Source organism: Salvia miltiorrhiza, chromosome 2, assembly GCF_028751815.1.
Source record: "Salvia miltiorrhiza cultivar Shanhuang (shh) chromosome 2, IMPLAD_Smil_shh, whole genome shotgun sequence".
Taxonomy (NCBI): Eukaryota; Viridiplantae; Streptophyta; class Magnoliopsida; order Lamiales; family Lamiaceae; genus Salvia; species Salvia miltiorrhiza.
Window position 1 is genome coordinate 32,529,326 of NC_080388.1, and position 15,784 is coordinate 32,545,109.

General features: G+C 37.8%; 3 protein-coding genes across 9 annotated transcripts; 2 read left to right on the forward strand and 1 right to left on the reverse strand.

The window, feature by feature from the left end:
• The first annotated feature begins 787 nt into the window (after positions 1–787).
• LOC131012025 (uncharacterized) lies at positions 788–6,145 on the forward strand. Its single transcript, XM_057939930.1, has 9 exons — positions 788–1,374; positions 1,594–1,710; positions 2,005–2,087; positions 2,309–2,829; positions 3,521–3,696; positions 4,000–4,085; positions 4,623–4,756; positions 5,415–5,717; positions 5,874–6,145. The coding sequence occupies exons 1-9, from the start codon at positions 1,006–1,008 to the stop codon at positions 6,053–6,055; spliced, it is 1,971 nt and encodes a 656-aa protein (XP_057795913.1). The 5' UTR covers positions 788–1,005; the 3' UTR covers positions 6,056–6,145.
• Positions 6,146–6,846: 701 nt separating this feature from the next.
• LOC131012027 (ras-related protein Rab11B) lies at positions 6,847–8,874 on the forward strand. Its single transcript, XM_057939938.1, has 2 exons — positions 6,847–7,534; positions 8,195–8,874. The coding sequence occupies exons 1-2, from the start codon at positions 7,311–7,313 to the stop codon at positions 8,619–8,621; spliced, it is 651 nt and encodes a 216-aa protein (XP_057795921.1). The 5' UTR covers positions 6,847–7,310; the 3' UTR covers positions 8,622–8,874.
• Positions 8,875–9,353: 479 nt separating this feature from the next.
• Positions 9,354–15,291, reverse strand: LOC131012026 (probable E3 ubiquitin-protein ligase ZFP1). 7 transcript variants are annotated; one of them, XM_057939935.1, is made up of 9 exons: positions 15,131–15,283; positions 14,779–14,866; positions 14,355–14,480; positions 12,103–12,441; positions 11,572–12,012; positions 11,101–11,462; positions 10,864–10,962; positions 10,275–10,442; positions 9,354–9,745 (listed from the first exon to the last, which is right to left on the reverse strand). In XM_057939935.1, exons 4-9 carry the CDS (start codon positions 12,425–12,427, stop codon positions 9,599–9,601), a joined length of 1,542 nt encoding a protein of 513 aa, XP_057795918.1. In that variant the 5' UTR covers positions 12,428–12,441; positions 14,355–14,480; positions 14,779–14,866; positions 15,131–15,283; the 3' UTR covers positions 9,354–9,598. The 7 variants fall into 7 exon arrangements, with proteins under 7 accessions (XP_057795918.1, XP_057795916.1, XP_057795920.1 ...); XM_057939933.1 differs by having other exon boundaries at positions 11,572–12,441; positions 15,131–15,291; XM_057939937.1 differs by lacking the exon at positions 14,355–14,480 and having other exon boundaries at positions 15,131–15,290.
• Between the last annotated feature and the right edge of the window lie 493 nt (positions 15,292–15,784).

The window sequence follows — 15,784 nt, forward strand, 5'->3', positions numbered from 1 at the left end:
CTAAAATATGGTCAAACTCTATGATATTTTTGCTTAGCAGATTTACATAGAAAATATTCATGGGCATTTTCATTTACATGATGAAACTATAGGTTTCCATTAGTAAAAGATAAAACATTTATTTATAGGAAACTAAAAGCAATTTTCGTCCCCTAAAAAAATAGTTTTCATACTTATTTTATAAATAAGAAATTAAAATAGTACTAGCAACTTGAAAGTTACTTTTTTACCAAAAGAAGTTAAAACAAACCAAAATTACCTAAATTTAAAAAGTACAACACGATTTCACAAGTTTGGACATACTAACTCAACTAAATGCGCCAGGTACAGTACAAAATTAAACGAAAAAAAAAAATCAAAAATTTCACAATACTGCGGGTACCCTAATACCCGCGTCGGGTATTAAGGTACCCGACATAGCTATCCGATCGGGTAGCGGGTAGAGAAAATACTGAAAAATCGGGGTCGAGTACCCGCAAAATGCGGATAGGGTACCCGACCCGCTCCATTTAGATACCCCTATTCAATACTCCTTAATTTATGTGCCAAAATAAAAAACATATCATTATTTAGGGGACCTATGGACTTAAAAGAAAATCGTATGCCTTGCTATAGCGTAACCAAAACAATGCGACTTTGGAGCCGTTGCGCGGTCAGGTAACGATAGTTTCACTCCACATTCTGCGTGTAATTATGATTCTTTGAACTCAAAAGACTTTTTACTCTCAAAAAAAAAAAAAGACTTTATTTTATATGCTTTTGGTTGCGAAAACCTTTAATTTCGTTTTCCAGTGACAGTGAGGCATAATTTTGAAGAATTTACAAACTTTTGTTCGACTCAAAAGTAATCAAAACAGTCTCCTGTCGATGAAAATTTAATCTTGTTTAATGTTGTATCAAAGATTTGCTCTTTTTTAGTGGCAGTTTATGGCGAATTGAATTAGGATTGAATATTGAGGTTTCTTAACCTAGACTACACAAACCAGGATTTTCCCGCCGCCGCACATGGCGGAAGAGCCTGAACTAGAACTAGAAAGCCAGGTCGCCGCAACGCGGACGAAAATCAACCGGAAAACGCCCAAGAGACTCCGCGAGTTCGAAGGGTGCCGCGCCGCCGATCCTGCGCCGCCAACAAAGAGATTCAAAGGAGCACTATTGGCAGTCCACAAGCCGAGCCACTGCCTGAAGACGGGAGTCGGGAGCTTTCAATGTGGCGGCGGAAGCCTCCGGTTTCAGCACCGGACGCGGCTGTTCCGGCTCCTCAACCAGCTACTCAGCCGGCACAATTGGGTGGAGGCGAGCGGCGTGTTGAGCGTCTTGATCCAAGGCACCATCAAGGATCGATCTCTCTCCGGAAACCGCGCCAAGTATACGGTAAAGTGCTTGTTACTTGCGTTTGGATATTATACCCTCAACTTCATAGACTTCTGTCGATTTTGATTGACTTTGGTTGATGTATTTCCTACAATTTCTAAACTCTACTTCATCATTCATGCCATTTAGGCAACCTGCTATTTGTTTGTTCCTGTGTACTGATACTTCTTGTGAGCCATAGACAAATCTATTAAATGTTCTTATCCTAAATTTCCGCAGGCTACATTGGAGCTTCTTAGTGTTATAAATGGTGAAAATCTCAGATCCAGAAGAATCCAGAGTGTCTATGATCTATGGATGAGAAAGAATGGGTCCTTAAAGTCCTGGTCGACAAAGGTATAAGACATAAGCATGGTCTCCAAGAGACTTCCTACATGATTTCTTTCTTAGGTCTTAAAAAGATAAAATAATTGATTGCATACACACGTAACACACCTTTCTTATATAGTTTACTTTAATTCTTCAATGTGAGAAAAGGTTTTTCTACCTTGTTAAAATTGGCTATGCACATGTGGATGGCTCTGCTGCATGTGCTTGGCTAGGGAAACCAGACTCAAAATTCTTGATGTCACTATGCTGATTGTGGAATCTATAACTAATTTGATACAATATATCAACTTCTGATGACAGCATAAATTTGCTGTGCAATTGGAGTTAATTCTTACTTGTCTGCAACGTGGGAGTATGAAGGATGCACATCAAGCTGCTCTCTGGTAAGTTCATTTTAGATTCAAAGCAATGGTATGTCTCCTGAAATGTAAGGACAATCACATGTTGCCTTTTATTAGCATCGAGAATTTATGGACATGTTTACTAATTAATGTGTAAACATGCTTAATATCATCTTGCAAACGCATGGTCTCAAATCATTGATAAATTCTTGCAAGATCTTTATTGTCAATTCTTGCTTTCTCTTGTGTAAGCTGTTTATCAGTCTCAAGCAGGAGCGTGGTTTTGATGGTGACCCTGTTGCAAATTTGGTTGTTGGCTTGACATTTTGTCAGCTGTGGTATTCTGGTCTTCCGAAAGAGTTACAATTGACAGAGCTTGACTCATCTGGCTCCTATTTGCAGTGGGAAATTCCTACCAATGACATTCACATGCCGTTTGAATATTCTAAGGAAGACAATCCTCATGAAGCAGGAGGAGCCAACTCAGTCATACGGTGTGGTTCAAGCACTTCTGTGGCCATAGATAAAGAAGTATCTGAATACAACAGTAATCAACATAAAAATTTAGACATTGAGGCCAAAGTGAAAAAGGAAACTTCTTCTTCCAGCCATGAGCAGCAAGACTTGTGTGAGAAATCAGCTGAGGCCAAAGTGAAAAAGGAAACTTCTTCCAGCCATGAGCAGCAAGACTTGTGTGAGAAATCAGCTGAGGCGATTGGCATCAGCGATTCATTATCCAACTATAGTGGTGACTTGCCTCAAGTCTCTATTTTCCAAACCCAGGGTAAGTTTCAGAGCCTTCCTTTTCTTTTATATTTTGTCAATCAACTGCAAAACCATGTATTATTTTGAACCACTGGGGATCGTATTTGATGAAATCTACAAAGTGTCGGTCTGCTGATTTTATGCCAATCTATACAATTGTGGTTGGAGAAGTTAAGCAAGAAGTGGAGTACCACATTTATTTTATCTCCTCCATTATTTCTTCTGAAGCTAGATCCAGGCCAAATATTAACTTAGAATATGTATATTGATTTCTTTTGGATTTCTGGGGGGCTGCAGTGTTCCTTTCTCATTCTGTCCATTTGAATGTAAAGAGTCGCACACTCTGCGTTTAGAGAATATGACTAGTTTGCAGAATCTAATTTTTAATCAATCTAGAATTCCAAACTTGTACTGAAAACAAAGTTCCATTTTCAATTAGTGATTAACTTCTGAATGCATATTGAGTTTGTATATTTGTTGCTGAGTCACAGGATCTGTTTTTATAGTATGACACTATGACTGAAGAATGCTTTCTATGCCGTCTAAATGTAGTTAAAACCATAAATCATGATATATTTAAATTTAGGCTCTAACCTGTTAATAAGTTTTTCTTGTTCAAGATGTAAAACTTGTTACTTTTTTCTGTTTCTGTCTTATCTGGCAAAGAAAGATCATGAACACATCTCTTCTGTTGGGTTTTCCAAATATAGGCCTACCTCCATGGTTATTGCCCTTGAAGTTACCAATTTCTCATGAAAGTTTGGAGGATGCAGTGCATATGCACAGAAAATTGCTTAACGATGACTATAATAGTGCAGTAAAACACTTACGTGTTGCTCTTCACTCAACACCACCAGCAATTGAGGCCCTCCACCTTTTAATACAGGTACTAATATTGAGCTTTAGATTATGAAATTGGATACTTTCCATCTTGGGGATAAACCTTTTTTTCAACTTTCTAAATCATAATTTCCATCATGAAGCTGATATATTTGGCTAACAGCCATAATCATATTTGCTGGTTTGGCAATAGCATGCTGTTTCTCTACAAATAAAGAAAAATTGTTAAAGTGGGGGAGGGGATTTTCAACATCAGTATTATGTTTTTCCAATTACTACCATGTTTTTCTAAAATTAACATTTTATGTGCTCTAAGTAGCCATCATTTTTTTTAATAAATATTTTCTAGATGCTGATTCTTGGAGATCAAGTTGATGAGGCCCTTCATGAACTTGAAACTCTATTTCAAAGCTCGGATACAGTACTCCAACTAAGGTAACTTCACTTTTCTATGATCTTGGTTGCAAGTCCTTGCCAAAAATTCTATGTAGTAACAGTTGAAGATAAATTTGTAAACATTTCAATCTGATGGTAAGTGATAATCTTTATACTTGTACTGTGCGTACTAGATGGCACTTCTCTTAGGGCCTTAGGGGGCGTTTTTTACTTTTGATGATTAGTATGATACATGATTGAGTAGATTTATCCTCATTACTAGGGTTCTCCAATCTTCCCTTTCAATGGGATATGAATCAAGCAAAATTAGCTCAAATGATAGAAATTATCAAGTGGATATCCCAAAATTCCAATCTATCTTAATCTTAGTAAACAATGGATTAGCCTATACTATTTTTTATCTATCTAGGCTAATTCTCAAAAGTAAACGCCCCCTTACATTATTATTCTGAAATTGGTTGCAGTTTACATTAGATCTTCTACAATCCTTCATTCATATTTTTATCCTGTTTATTATGAAGGCATTGTCTGTATCTGATTGCCTCACAAAGGCTAAGCGCGTATATTTCTGCACAGGTTGCAAGCAGGTCTACTGGAGCATTTTGATAGTGGAAATTATGTGAAGCTATGTGAATGCTTTGAGGACATCTTGAAGAAGGATCCGACATGCAGCATCTCCTTGTCAAGACTTGTGCTCATGCATCAGCATGGTACAATCTCAGTAAACTATTACCTTTTCTTAATATGCTTGCTTGGTTAACGCTATGGTTGAGTATTAGGGTTGCATATCCAGTGCCTAGCTGTAATATGATGCAACTGAAGATTCTATTATAGTTATCTTTTGTCATTTATTTGGGTTTTCTTTCAGTGATGATTTTATACGAGATCCTCGTGTTCTGTATTTTCATTCTTGGTTGTGGGCTAGGGCTTGGGACAGATCAATATAAGTTGTTTACAGTTTAAAACAGAGGCCAATCATCATATAACCAGTTCTTTCTGGTTTATATAAAGACTGGAAAAACCGTGATCTGAATAGTCTTGCTCGACTCTCCATCGAATTGATGCCAAAACTTGGTCCACGTCCTTGTAAGTGTAGCTGTAACCGGAAGAGAAGTAGATTTGTTAATTACATACTTACTGCCCATCCTTCCATCCAATAGTAAGGTGACCAAATATGATATCGGGGCTAGGGTTCAAGTTGGTCTAGTGCTTCTGTAATTGCTAATGGATTGATCCATCATCACGTGACTTTTTTATATTGCATCTGCTGCTTTTCTTATGATCTCCTCTTATTGCAAGATCAAAATATGACCCAAGTTCTATTCTGTTGTTTAATGACGGGGATGTTTTCTCTGTCCTGTATGACAGGAGACTATGACACACAGAGTTTGGTTGAAATGATAGCTTTACACTTAGACGCTTCATATGGGACATGCGACACGTGGCAGGAATTAGCATCTTGCTTATTGAAACTCTCTCAATGTGAAGGAGACAGAGAGTCGGCCTGCAATAGTGGCAGCGATTCTGCCAGTCCGGGCTATTTGGATGATTCCAACCGGATACCAGAAATATTCACCTGTGGTAACTCTGGAAAAAGTTGGAGATTACGTTCCAGATGGTGGCTGAATCGCCACTTCCACGACAGGATCCTGATGTCTGAGATTGCCTCAGGTAATCAATAAGGCTTATTACTTGATTCTGAGCTTTGCCCTTGTCTACGATGCTATTTTAGTTTTCTTGTTATGACAATGTAATTTTCTGTTTGTTTCAGGTTATCTGTGTTTAACAATTTTCGATCTGATTATAAAAATGTTTTTGTTGTGACAGGTGATTTGAAGCTTTTGAGCTACAAAGCAGCTGCAGCTTCACATATTTATGGGCGGCATTTTAAATACGTGGTGAAGACAACTGAAACACTCGAGAAACAAAATGATATGGAACTCTATTCTTTCTTACAGACGCATCTTCTTAATTCTGTTGGTTTTTGTACTGTTGAATCAAGAAGTTGATATACATACATGTGTGTGTGTGTGTACGTATCTATAATATATACAAAAGTATCATATTAAGATGATGTAGAAAATCATCATTCACCAAAATTTGGTAGAGAATGATTAAACTGTGTTGTTAGTGTGCAATTTAACACATAACTGAAATGCAATATTCCCTCCGTCTCATCTATCTTGAGACAAAATTTTTGAACACGGGATTTAAGAAAATTAGTTTTTAGGTGTAAAGTGGATAGGTGAAAAATTAAAAATATGAATAAAGGGTAAAATTTGTCAAATAAAAAAATGTCTCAAGATAATAGGTGGGACGGAGCCGGATGGAGTATAATTTTTGAATCTTATCAATCTTATTTTTAATTACACATTAGACGATGCTATTGAGTTCATTCCGGCCATGCCGACATCCGTGTCATTTGTTGGTCGTGTGAAAGAATAGTAAAGATTCATTGCAAAAATCATAACGATTTGATATTTATTTGCAAAGTTTTGAGACGTGAAGTTGAAATTGTATAAGGGATATAAGTTTGTAGTTTATTTTATAATTATTTCTAAATAAAATGCTGAAATTTCCTTTACGTACCAAGATCTCAGTCACGGGATTTAATTAAATGAGCGGGCTAGATAAGAAAATTGAACATTATCGATCGTGCAGCCAACGTTTGAGTTTGAGTCATATGTGTCAAGTCTTGTGTAAGAAAATCATGTAGATTTGGCTGAAAATAGACAATATAACATGCAAAATGACAAGCAACATATTGGCAATGGCATTAAGATATAACGAGTTTCAATAAAAAAAACATAAATAAATAAATTTACATGGATTTATTTTTGAAAAATGGTGCATTCATATTCAACACAGAGAGAGACACAAATAAAATCTCGAGATAATCTAAGATCAACAACTTAGTTAGCTCAATTAAAGTATTTTTCTTGTACATTTTTTTTTAAAAAATATATAGCTGGAATTTGGGATTTTATTGAATAATAAAGCAGCCGTTAGAATTAGATCACAATTTAAATGAAAACAACTTTAATTAGTGATAAGCAATAAACACAAGCAAGCGGCAGCTGCAACCATATTAGTCACCGCTTTTTCACCTTTTGTCTTTCATTTCTGCCTCGCACCACCGCCGCCGCCGCGAGACTATCTTCCCCATCTCCCCACGCTTGATGATGATGCAGTAGCCTTAAGAATCTCATTCCGGATCAGGCGCCTAGGACACACACATTCACACAGTACCGTTACTGACTTGCGATGGCCGGAGGATATAGGGCGGAAGACGACTATGATTATCTCTTCAAGCTGGTGCTGATCGGCGATTCCGGCGTCGGGAAATCGAATCTTCTCTCGCGATTTACGCGGAACGAGTTCAACTTGGAGTCAAAGTCTACTATAGGCGTCGAATTCGCCACGCGGAGTATTCGCGTCGACGATAAGATTATCAAGGCTCAGATTTGGGATACCGCTGGCCAGGAACGGTAATATCGTGTCTTTTTTGTTTGATTTTGTTTATTGTTTATTGTTTTTTAATTTTTTGCTTGTTTTTTCTCTGCCTTTTGGCTTTGGTAAGTGAAATGGCAGATGCGATGAACTGTCGAATTTAAGTACCTGTGTGTGTTTATGTGTGAAAATTAGATTGGAGAATATTAGTGAGCGGAGGTTTAAACTTGCAAAGTGATAACACCAGCAGATCCATGGAGCAAAATATGTTCTTGCACATTAGAAATTCGAGGCAATTTGAAGTTTAATCTGAGGCCAGTTAGAACTTTGGCTAGATTTTTGATACAGTTTTGTTGGAATCTTTGATCTGGATATGCTTGCTGTAATGATCATGAAGTGTTAAATGTAATGGACTATTTTGTCATAGGACAATCATGTTAAATTAAGAGGCTTAAAGCTATGCATATTTTCCTCAGAAGCATTTCTGCATTTGCTTGACTTGTAATCTAAAATGTGTGTGTGATCATTTAGGGTTGCAGCAACTGCTCTAACACTGTCATTTGACTGGATATTTAGTAGCCACAACAATGTTTAAGAAATAGGAAGATGTATGTAGAAATAGTTGCTTGCAATCCGTCGTTTCTATGTTGAAAATATATGGTGTTTTGAAGTTCTTTTTACATCTTGTTTGCCTTTAGATACCGTGCAATCACGAGTGCCTACTACCGGGGGGCTGTTGGGGCGTTGCTTGTCTATGATGTTACTCGGCACGTCACATTTGAGAATGTTGAGAGATGGTTGAAAGAGCTTCGGGATCACACGGACCAGAACATTGTGATCATGCTCGTGGGCAACAAGGCAGATCTGCGTCATCTGCGGGCTGTTTCCACTGAGGACGCCACGGCCTTTGCCGAGAGAGAAAAGACCTATTTCATGGAGACATCTGCCCTTGAGTCTCTGAATGTTGAGAATGCCTTCACCGAGGCTCTCACACAAATATACCACGTGGTTAGTCGTAAAGCACTTGATATTGGAGACGACCCTTCCGCCTTGCCCAAGGGACAAACCATAAACATTGGGGACGACGTTTCAGCCGTGAAAAAGGTAGGTTGTTGTTCGGTATGATTACAGTATGCTTTACTATAAACTGGTGTTTGGTTAGTCCTTGAATCTGGAAACACACTGCTTTGTTTATTTGTTCGTAGTCGACCTTGCCTTTTCGTGTTTTGGCAATGTCGCCTGCACATAATCATCTCAAACAAATGCCAATAGTCTTAGTGTTTCTATACTCACTCAGGGTTTTGTTGTATTATGCTACATTATATAGTTTTTGTCTCGACTTTTGCTATGTTGCTATTTAACCAAGATTGTTGTTTCATTGGATTTTTCCTGCTTTATGGGAGCTGTGAGTTCGTTAGAAACTATTCGAGTTTATGAATCTCGAGTTCTGTAATCTGATTTACGATTTTCATCATTGGAAATGGAATTTGACCATTTTATAAGGGCTGAAAACCCAATATAGTTACAGCTGTTTGAATTTGGTGACACAATTTTCTTTCATCAACAAAAATGCAATTGTGGGCATATATATGCCTAATCTTGAAAGCAACAATCTTAATTAGGATTGTTTTCTCATTATGAATAGTGAAAAAATCCATTACTTGACAGCTCCCCTAGATGTAGCCACACGACGACGAACTGGATATTCAATTTCGTGTATTTTTCCTACAAGTAACAAACACCAGCCCCCGCCGTCATCGGATGCTGCCAACACATTAGGTCGAACACACAGGCACAGTCGATTCTCGAGTGGAAGCAACAGCAACGTCACACAAACAAAAAAGGATGATGGCGGAATGAGTAGAAGCTGATACAGCATTCATCCAATTTTTATAACAGAACAAACAAATCAAAGAGTCTGTACAGTTTCAGAGGGCGAATGAGGGGCAGGGAACCAATCACATCTCTGCAAGTATATACATAAATATAATACACGAAGAGAAACGACTTATGTTTCTTCTGGATTATAAAATAATTGGTCTGATTAGGACCAAGAGGCAGTTTTTCAAATGACAACAAATACAAAGCCCCTCCTCCTCTATTCACAACTCCCTCGCCCTCCGGTTCAAGGCCGTTGATTTGCACACGGGACAAGTGTTCTTCGTCAGCAGCCACGTCTTTATGCACTCTTTGTGGTATTCATGTCCACAATCCACACCTCCGATTTCTTCCCCCTCCTCATAATCCGTCTACATCAACGCTTACCATTATTAGAACACATCCACTATGCACTAAGGGGTGTTCACAACAAAATACGATGCAGGCCTTATAGATTCCATGAACCCACAACGCTCAAATTCCACATTATAATGATCAATCTAAGGAAGGAGGAGAATGTTGGGTTCAATAAGCTAAATGAATCTTGATGGGGACGGATAAAGTGGTGTTGGTTTTTATGTGCATCCATATAATGAGAGATCACCAAATAGCACAAGAATCAATGAATTAGGAAACTTGCTCCTTGTATTGATCATGAACTCAAAAACAATCATACACATTAATTGCAAATCTATTAAAGTAAAACCCACAATCTTTAGGGAGGCACACTCCGGTCCATCCACCCTAATTAAATCCTAATTGTGAATTGTGATTAATAAACCTTAACTAGGTGTTAATAAGGGATTAACAAACCCTAATTGGGTATCTGAGGTGGATGTACCGAACATCCAGATCTACACAAGTTTTTGCCATCTTTAGGTAAGGTTTAAAAATATGTACCTGGCATATGACACAGAAATTTATTTGTTGATCGTGGGAAGCTGCTTCTTCAAGGTTGATGCAAGAAGTTGAGGAAGAAAAAGTTCTTAGTTTCAAATTATTTCTAACGAACTCCACAGACAATCCGGTGCCAACACTACCAATCTGCTCTCCCAATGCAAGAAGCTCCTGTCATGCAAAGTTAACAACATTTAGGAGCTTTCATAACTAGAAAATCAGACGCTCGACTGCAAAACCGACCATCAACAAAATGAACGGCATACATATATATATAGAGAGAGAGAAGATCAAATGAGAATGGACAAATGTGGTGAGAAATGAGAATGAATATGTAATATCAGATTTTCAAATCCTATGGCCGATATTTATCAAGAGGGAGCGAGAATTTACATGGGTTCGAATCCTAGAGGATGCGAAAATTTTTATCAATTAATTGAATATCGTTATTTAGTCATTACAAGCAGCTTATGCAACACTATATATTGACTTATTCATTATTCTCATTTCTCACGGAAAATTAACATTCTCACTATAACCCAACCCTATATATATAGGACCACAAGAAGGGCAAGTACAAGTACATGATTACCTCATACGACATGTGATCTATGTCCAAGCGCATGTCTCTGTGCTGATCAATAGCATCTCCTGCTTCGTGATAGCCAGGAATACCTAGTATGGCAACTTCCTACATGGCAGCAGGAAAATTTACGCAATCACTATTAACTTTGCAAATCGTCAAACGACCACCGGTCCAACTCAAAAGTTCTCAATCAATGCGACAGGATATTGGATCAGGGAGTGGGGATGGAGTTAGAGACGTTACATCTTCTGGTAGAACTCTCATGTGAGGAAGAGCTTGGTGACGTGCACTTGCATCAAACATGATTTCCCTCCGATGAGGCCGATACGACCGAAAACTCAGTGGTGGAACGGGTGCCACAAAAGATGACCCGGCATCTACAATATCCTGGAAATGATTGATTCCTGTATTTGAAGAGCTAATCGTCGAGATTTGATGGGCAGATGCAGCCACTTGTGATGGGAGGTTAACATTGTATCCTCTGACACCTTGCATAGACGGGGGTGGGTTATGAACACTTGGATGGCCTTGAGGACGGGGTGGAGGAAGAAAACCACCGGCACTCCTATTACTAGCTCCATTAACACTACCCGACATATCAGGAACTAACAAGAAAGAGGAAGACAGAGCTCCATCAAAATATAGAGAGAAATCCACATTCAACGAATCATAAAACAGCCCCAAAACAGGATACAAACTCAACACAACAATTACCGTGCGTGTAGTGTACAGGAGCATGAGTCCATGCAAAAGTGCCAACATCACCGTTGTTTGCGCCATAGTGTATGTCCAACCAAGGATTTCCGGGCAACTGAACAGGCGGAGCAGCAAAGTTCCCTTGGATCAAATGGCCAGCGTTATGCGTCACAACAGACTCGTGTCCAACCATGCGGAGCCTATTCCTCGCACTTCTTTGAGAGCCACCTTCAACAACTAATGCTGGGTCATTACTGCCATAATCAGGCTGAAGGAAAGAAGTTGGGTCCATTAAGGTAATATCGGATTCCGCACCCATAGGAGTCCCGGGGGCAACAGAAGAACTAGGACCTGCGGAAGCATTATGATACTGGTAACTCCCCGAAGCCCCCTCCGCGTTTTTTCTTTTAAACGATGCTCTGATACTATCCATGTACGGTATGCTCCTGCTGTAGGTGTCTGTAGGAATACCAACAACCCGGTGAGTGCTCGAAAGTGACAACTGATCATGTGTCCCGTGATTGACTTGGACAGGGAAATCTCTAATACCAGATGGGGGGGCCATATATGGATTATAATGGCCGGACGGTGCAGCGATAGCTAAGTCGAGATTCGGGGCTGGATGTTGATGCTGGGGGCCATTTAACTGCGGCATTCCATAGAACAAGGTACTGTCGTGACGTTCTGGCATATGGTGGAAGTTGAAATTTACCTGGCTTCCTGGTGCGGGGACCATTGAGTGAAAACTAGGATGAGGAAAGTTCGCTATACTCCCATAAAAGATGCAAGGTTCAGGATGTAGATGGCCGTGGCCTTGTTGATCAGTTTCCATATCAGTCATATGACCAGTGAACTGAATATTTCGGTGTCCCATGTTGGATGAGCTGCCTGCATTATATGTTCATTACACTCAAATTAAATAGGCTGACATATAAGAAAACATATGACTACAAAGGTCATTACATTGAGATGATCCTAAGTTCATGATATTGAAAATGCTTCAACAAAATTTATTTTAATCTAGTTCATATTGAACACTCCAGCATTCCCTAAAATCTGGTAAAGGCTCCACATAGATCACCAAAACAGGATCTGTGCCTCAGAAACCAGTTGATTGAGTAGAACGAAACAAGATCCAACTTAATCTGATAAAAAAGGGTTTCTTGATAGAGACGGATGGGGTATGGATGGTAAAATTAAAATTAAGATTAAAGTGAACATACTACTAAATTATCATATAAAATTTAGCAGAATCCAGGGATCTCTTGAATCAGACGGAAGCCACTTCAATTAGATCCTCTAGTTGGAAAGTTGTTGACCAGCTAATTTCTAATTAAAGCAGTACTCTTTTCTTTCAGTGTTTTCATGTCAATGAATTGCAGAAGCAACTCCAGCAGGTGACAAATAAAGCAAAAGTTAGATTAACTTCCGATTCAAAGGCTAATATAGCAATAAGTTTCTCCGTTTGGCAGAATGAAGTCTAAACATTCAGAGAGCTCTCCATAGTCCAAAGCAGCATCTCCAAAAAACCTTTTATTGAACTAAATGAATCATTCAGCGACCTTTTCCTTCAACAAACAAATGTATACTCTAATTAATGAGAATACTACTTGACACGTGGATATAGCTAAGCTACCTAATAGACCTAGAGCAAAACCTAATTACTCCTTTTCCATATAAGTTGGCTGTTCTCAGATGTGTCCTAACTATGCTAATCTGATGTCCCACAAATATTAATTTTGTCATGCTCTGGTTAGTAGTGGTGAAGTCATCTTTTCATCATGTCTTGCAAGGTAAAAATGCTAAAAATGAATTTATGTGTGTCTTAATCCTAGAATCAATCATTTTTGTGTTAGTCGTTTTACAAGACTTTGTAAAGATAAAAATAGAAAATTGTCACTTTTAGTTTTGCCCAAAACTTTTCTACACCAAATTTCCCAATTTGCAATAAACCAGACCAGTTACAATTATTACAGCATGAATGAACCTAGTAATAGATTTCATCTAGGACTTAGCTATCCAAAAATATTCAAAAGTTCGAACAAATAAGAAGTGAGACTATTTAGACTAGGGTTTCGCTCGATCATTTCTCACACCAAGCATAACTTGAATGGAATCATTATTCCACTAATGGCAGGAGCTTGCATCATACATCATAATTTAGTCAAACTACAGGCAATAGAAGGTAGCCACTGCTCTTAACAATAAAGTGTCACTTTTCCTTTCTCGTCGAGCATGGGATTATAACGACATTTCGACTAATACGGTACTACATCAAAAATAACAATCTAGGACTACAGTGTTATTCAAGCACTCGTTGTTCAAAATGAGATTATACAGCTATAGGCTGAAAAGAATATGCAAATTCACTTGCTACAACGTGGAAGAAACCAATGTCTTAATTGAACTGATAAAATACCCTAATAAAGTCTCAAACCAAAATGCAAATCAAAATGCAGGTGAATTATTCAAGACAAGTGTCAATTTAATTGATTCCATGTCTGATGTCTCCAAGGTTACTAGTGTAGATAAATGTTACAAGTTGTGCCATATGTTATTATAGACTTATAGTTGCATGATAGATGTAAATGCAGTGGAACAAAAAAATTACAACTATTAATTTCACGCCAAACAGGAAAAACTCAAAAGGCGTATAACGACAAACAGACCACACAAGAATCACATTCACAAAGTAACTAAGCCATAAAATCTCTATGTCTACAAATAGAGCATGGAAACGAATATCCTCCCACTTGGTGGACACGGCGGCATCCAACATATCCACTGAAATTGGGACCCACCAAATAAAACTTCCTCTATTAGCGAAGCGCTCTAATTATGCCTTCATAAACTAGAGCTGATGTTAATAACTCCAAGGATACATAAATGTGATTATGTTTGAAGATCACATTAGATTCCGACAGCACCTGAAACAATCAAAGCCTCAAAACCACAGATTCTTTCACACACACAAAAATGAAAATGATCTTTTCAACCAAATAATTTTGTTACATAAAGAAAAATTAAACAGAACCTTTCACTTTCCATCAAGATGTTATATTTTTCCAAGTTTATCAAAACGAAAATGATTTGTACTAACATTAAATTAAGTAAACAAACATTTTCGCCAACAACAAGAGATAAACCCATCAACCCAAACAAGACATGCAATTGAGAATCTCAAAGCCCCAAGCAATCATCTAAAACAAAAGCAAAAGTCCTAACCTATTTAACATGAAAATGTTTCAAGCTTTCGCAAGCTTCCACCTTTGATAATCACCAGCAACAAATTCCGCGGAATTACTTGTAACTCCTGCCAAACAACATAAAAAATCGAGCAAAAACCCTAACCTTGAGACATGTATCAAAAGTGATCAATGATCATCGGAACTTCAATCAAATTAAAAACCCACAAAAATTATGCCCTCTAAAGGCAAATGTATGCATTGCATGTGAAATTTTTGTGTCCAGGAATCAAGCCTAATTAACATCATAATTTTGGTAAAGGCAATTCCAGAAATGATTTCACCCCCCAAAAAAACTGCAAAAACTTATTGAATTATCTGGGAAAACTAACCAAATTAAAGGATGGTGAAAATACAAAGGTCGAGAGATCTGAATGAAGATGAACAGGGAAGAATTCCCTTGCAAATTTTTTAGAGAGAGAAAGAGAATTTTTATGGGGAAATCACCTATTAATGTTCTCTCCCAATTCTTGTAGTAATGTAATTTTTCTTCACTATTTATATTGAAAACTACGTGGCTAACGTTATTATCCTTTTATCCCCACTTTTATCCATTGAATTTCCACATATACCCTTTGCTTGGTAACTAAATCGAGGGTATTTCCGTACGAATACTACCTTTCGTGCTCAACGTCTACGTCATTTCTAATTTACTTCTCACAACCAATTTTAATTGTTTATTTTCTTTTCTTTTATTGCTTTTGCAATTGTTTTTGCTAAGCATTAGCTGTTATTGTTAACCTGCAAGGTTAGGCTCTATTATTAACATCACATGTTAAGATGCACAAGAAAGCAACTATTTAAATCGCTTCTTCCAAAATAATTTATTAAATTAAATATGGGTGAAAATCTATTAAAACAATCATTGTGATTATCAAACAAATTTATGTTTATGATATTAATATTGCTGAATTAATGTTGGCACTACCGGCGTGTTTTCATCGACGAGCTCGTGCAAAAATAATATGACACGTATTAGACGAATT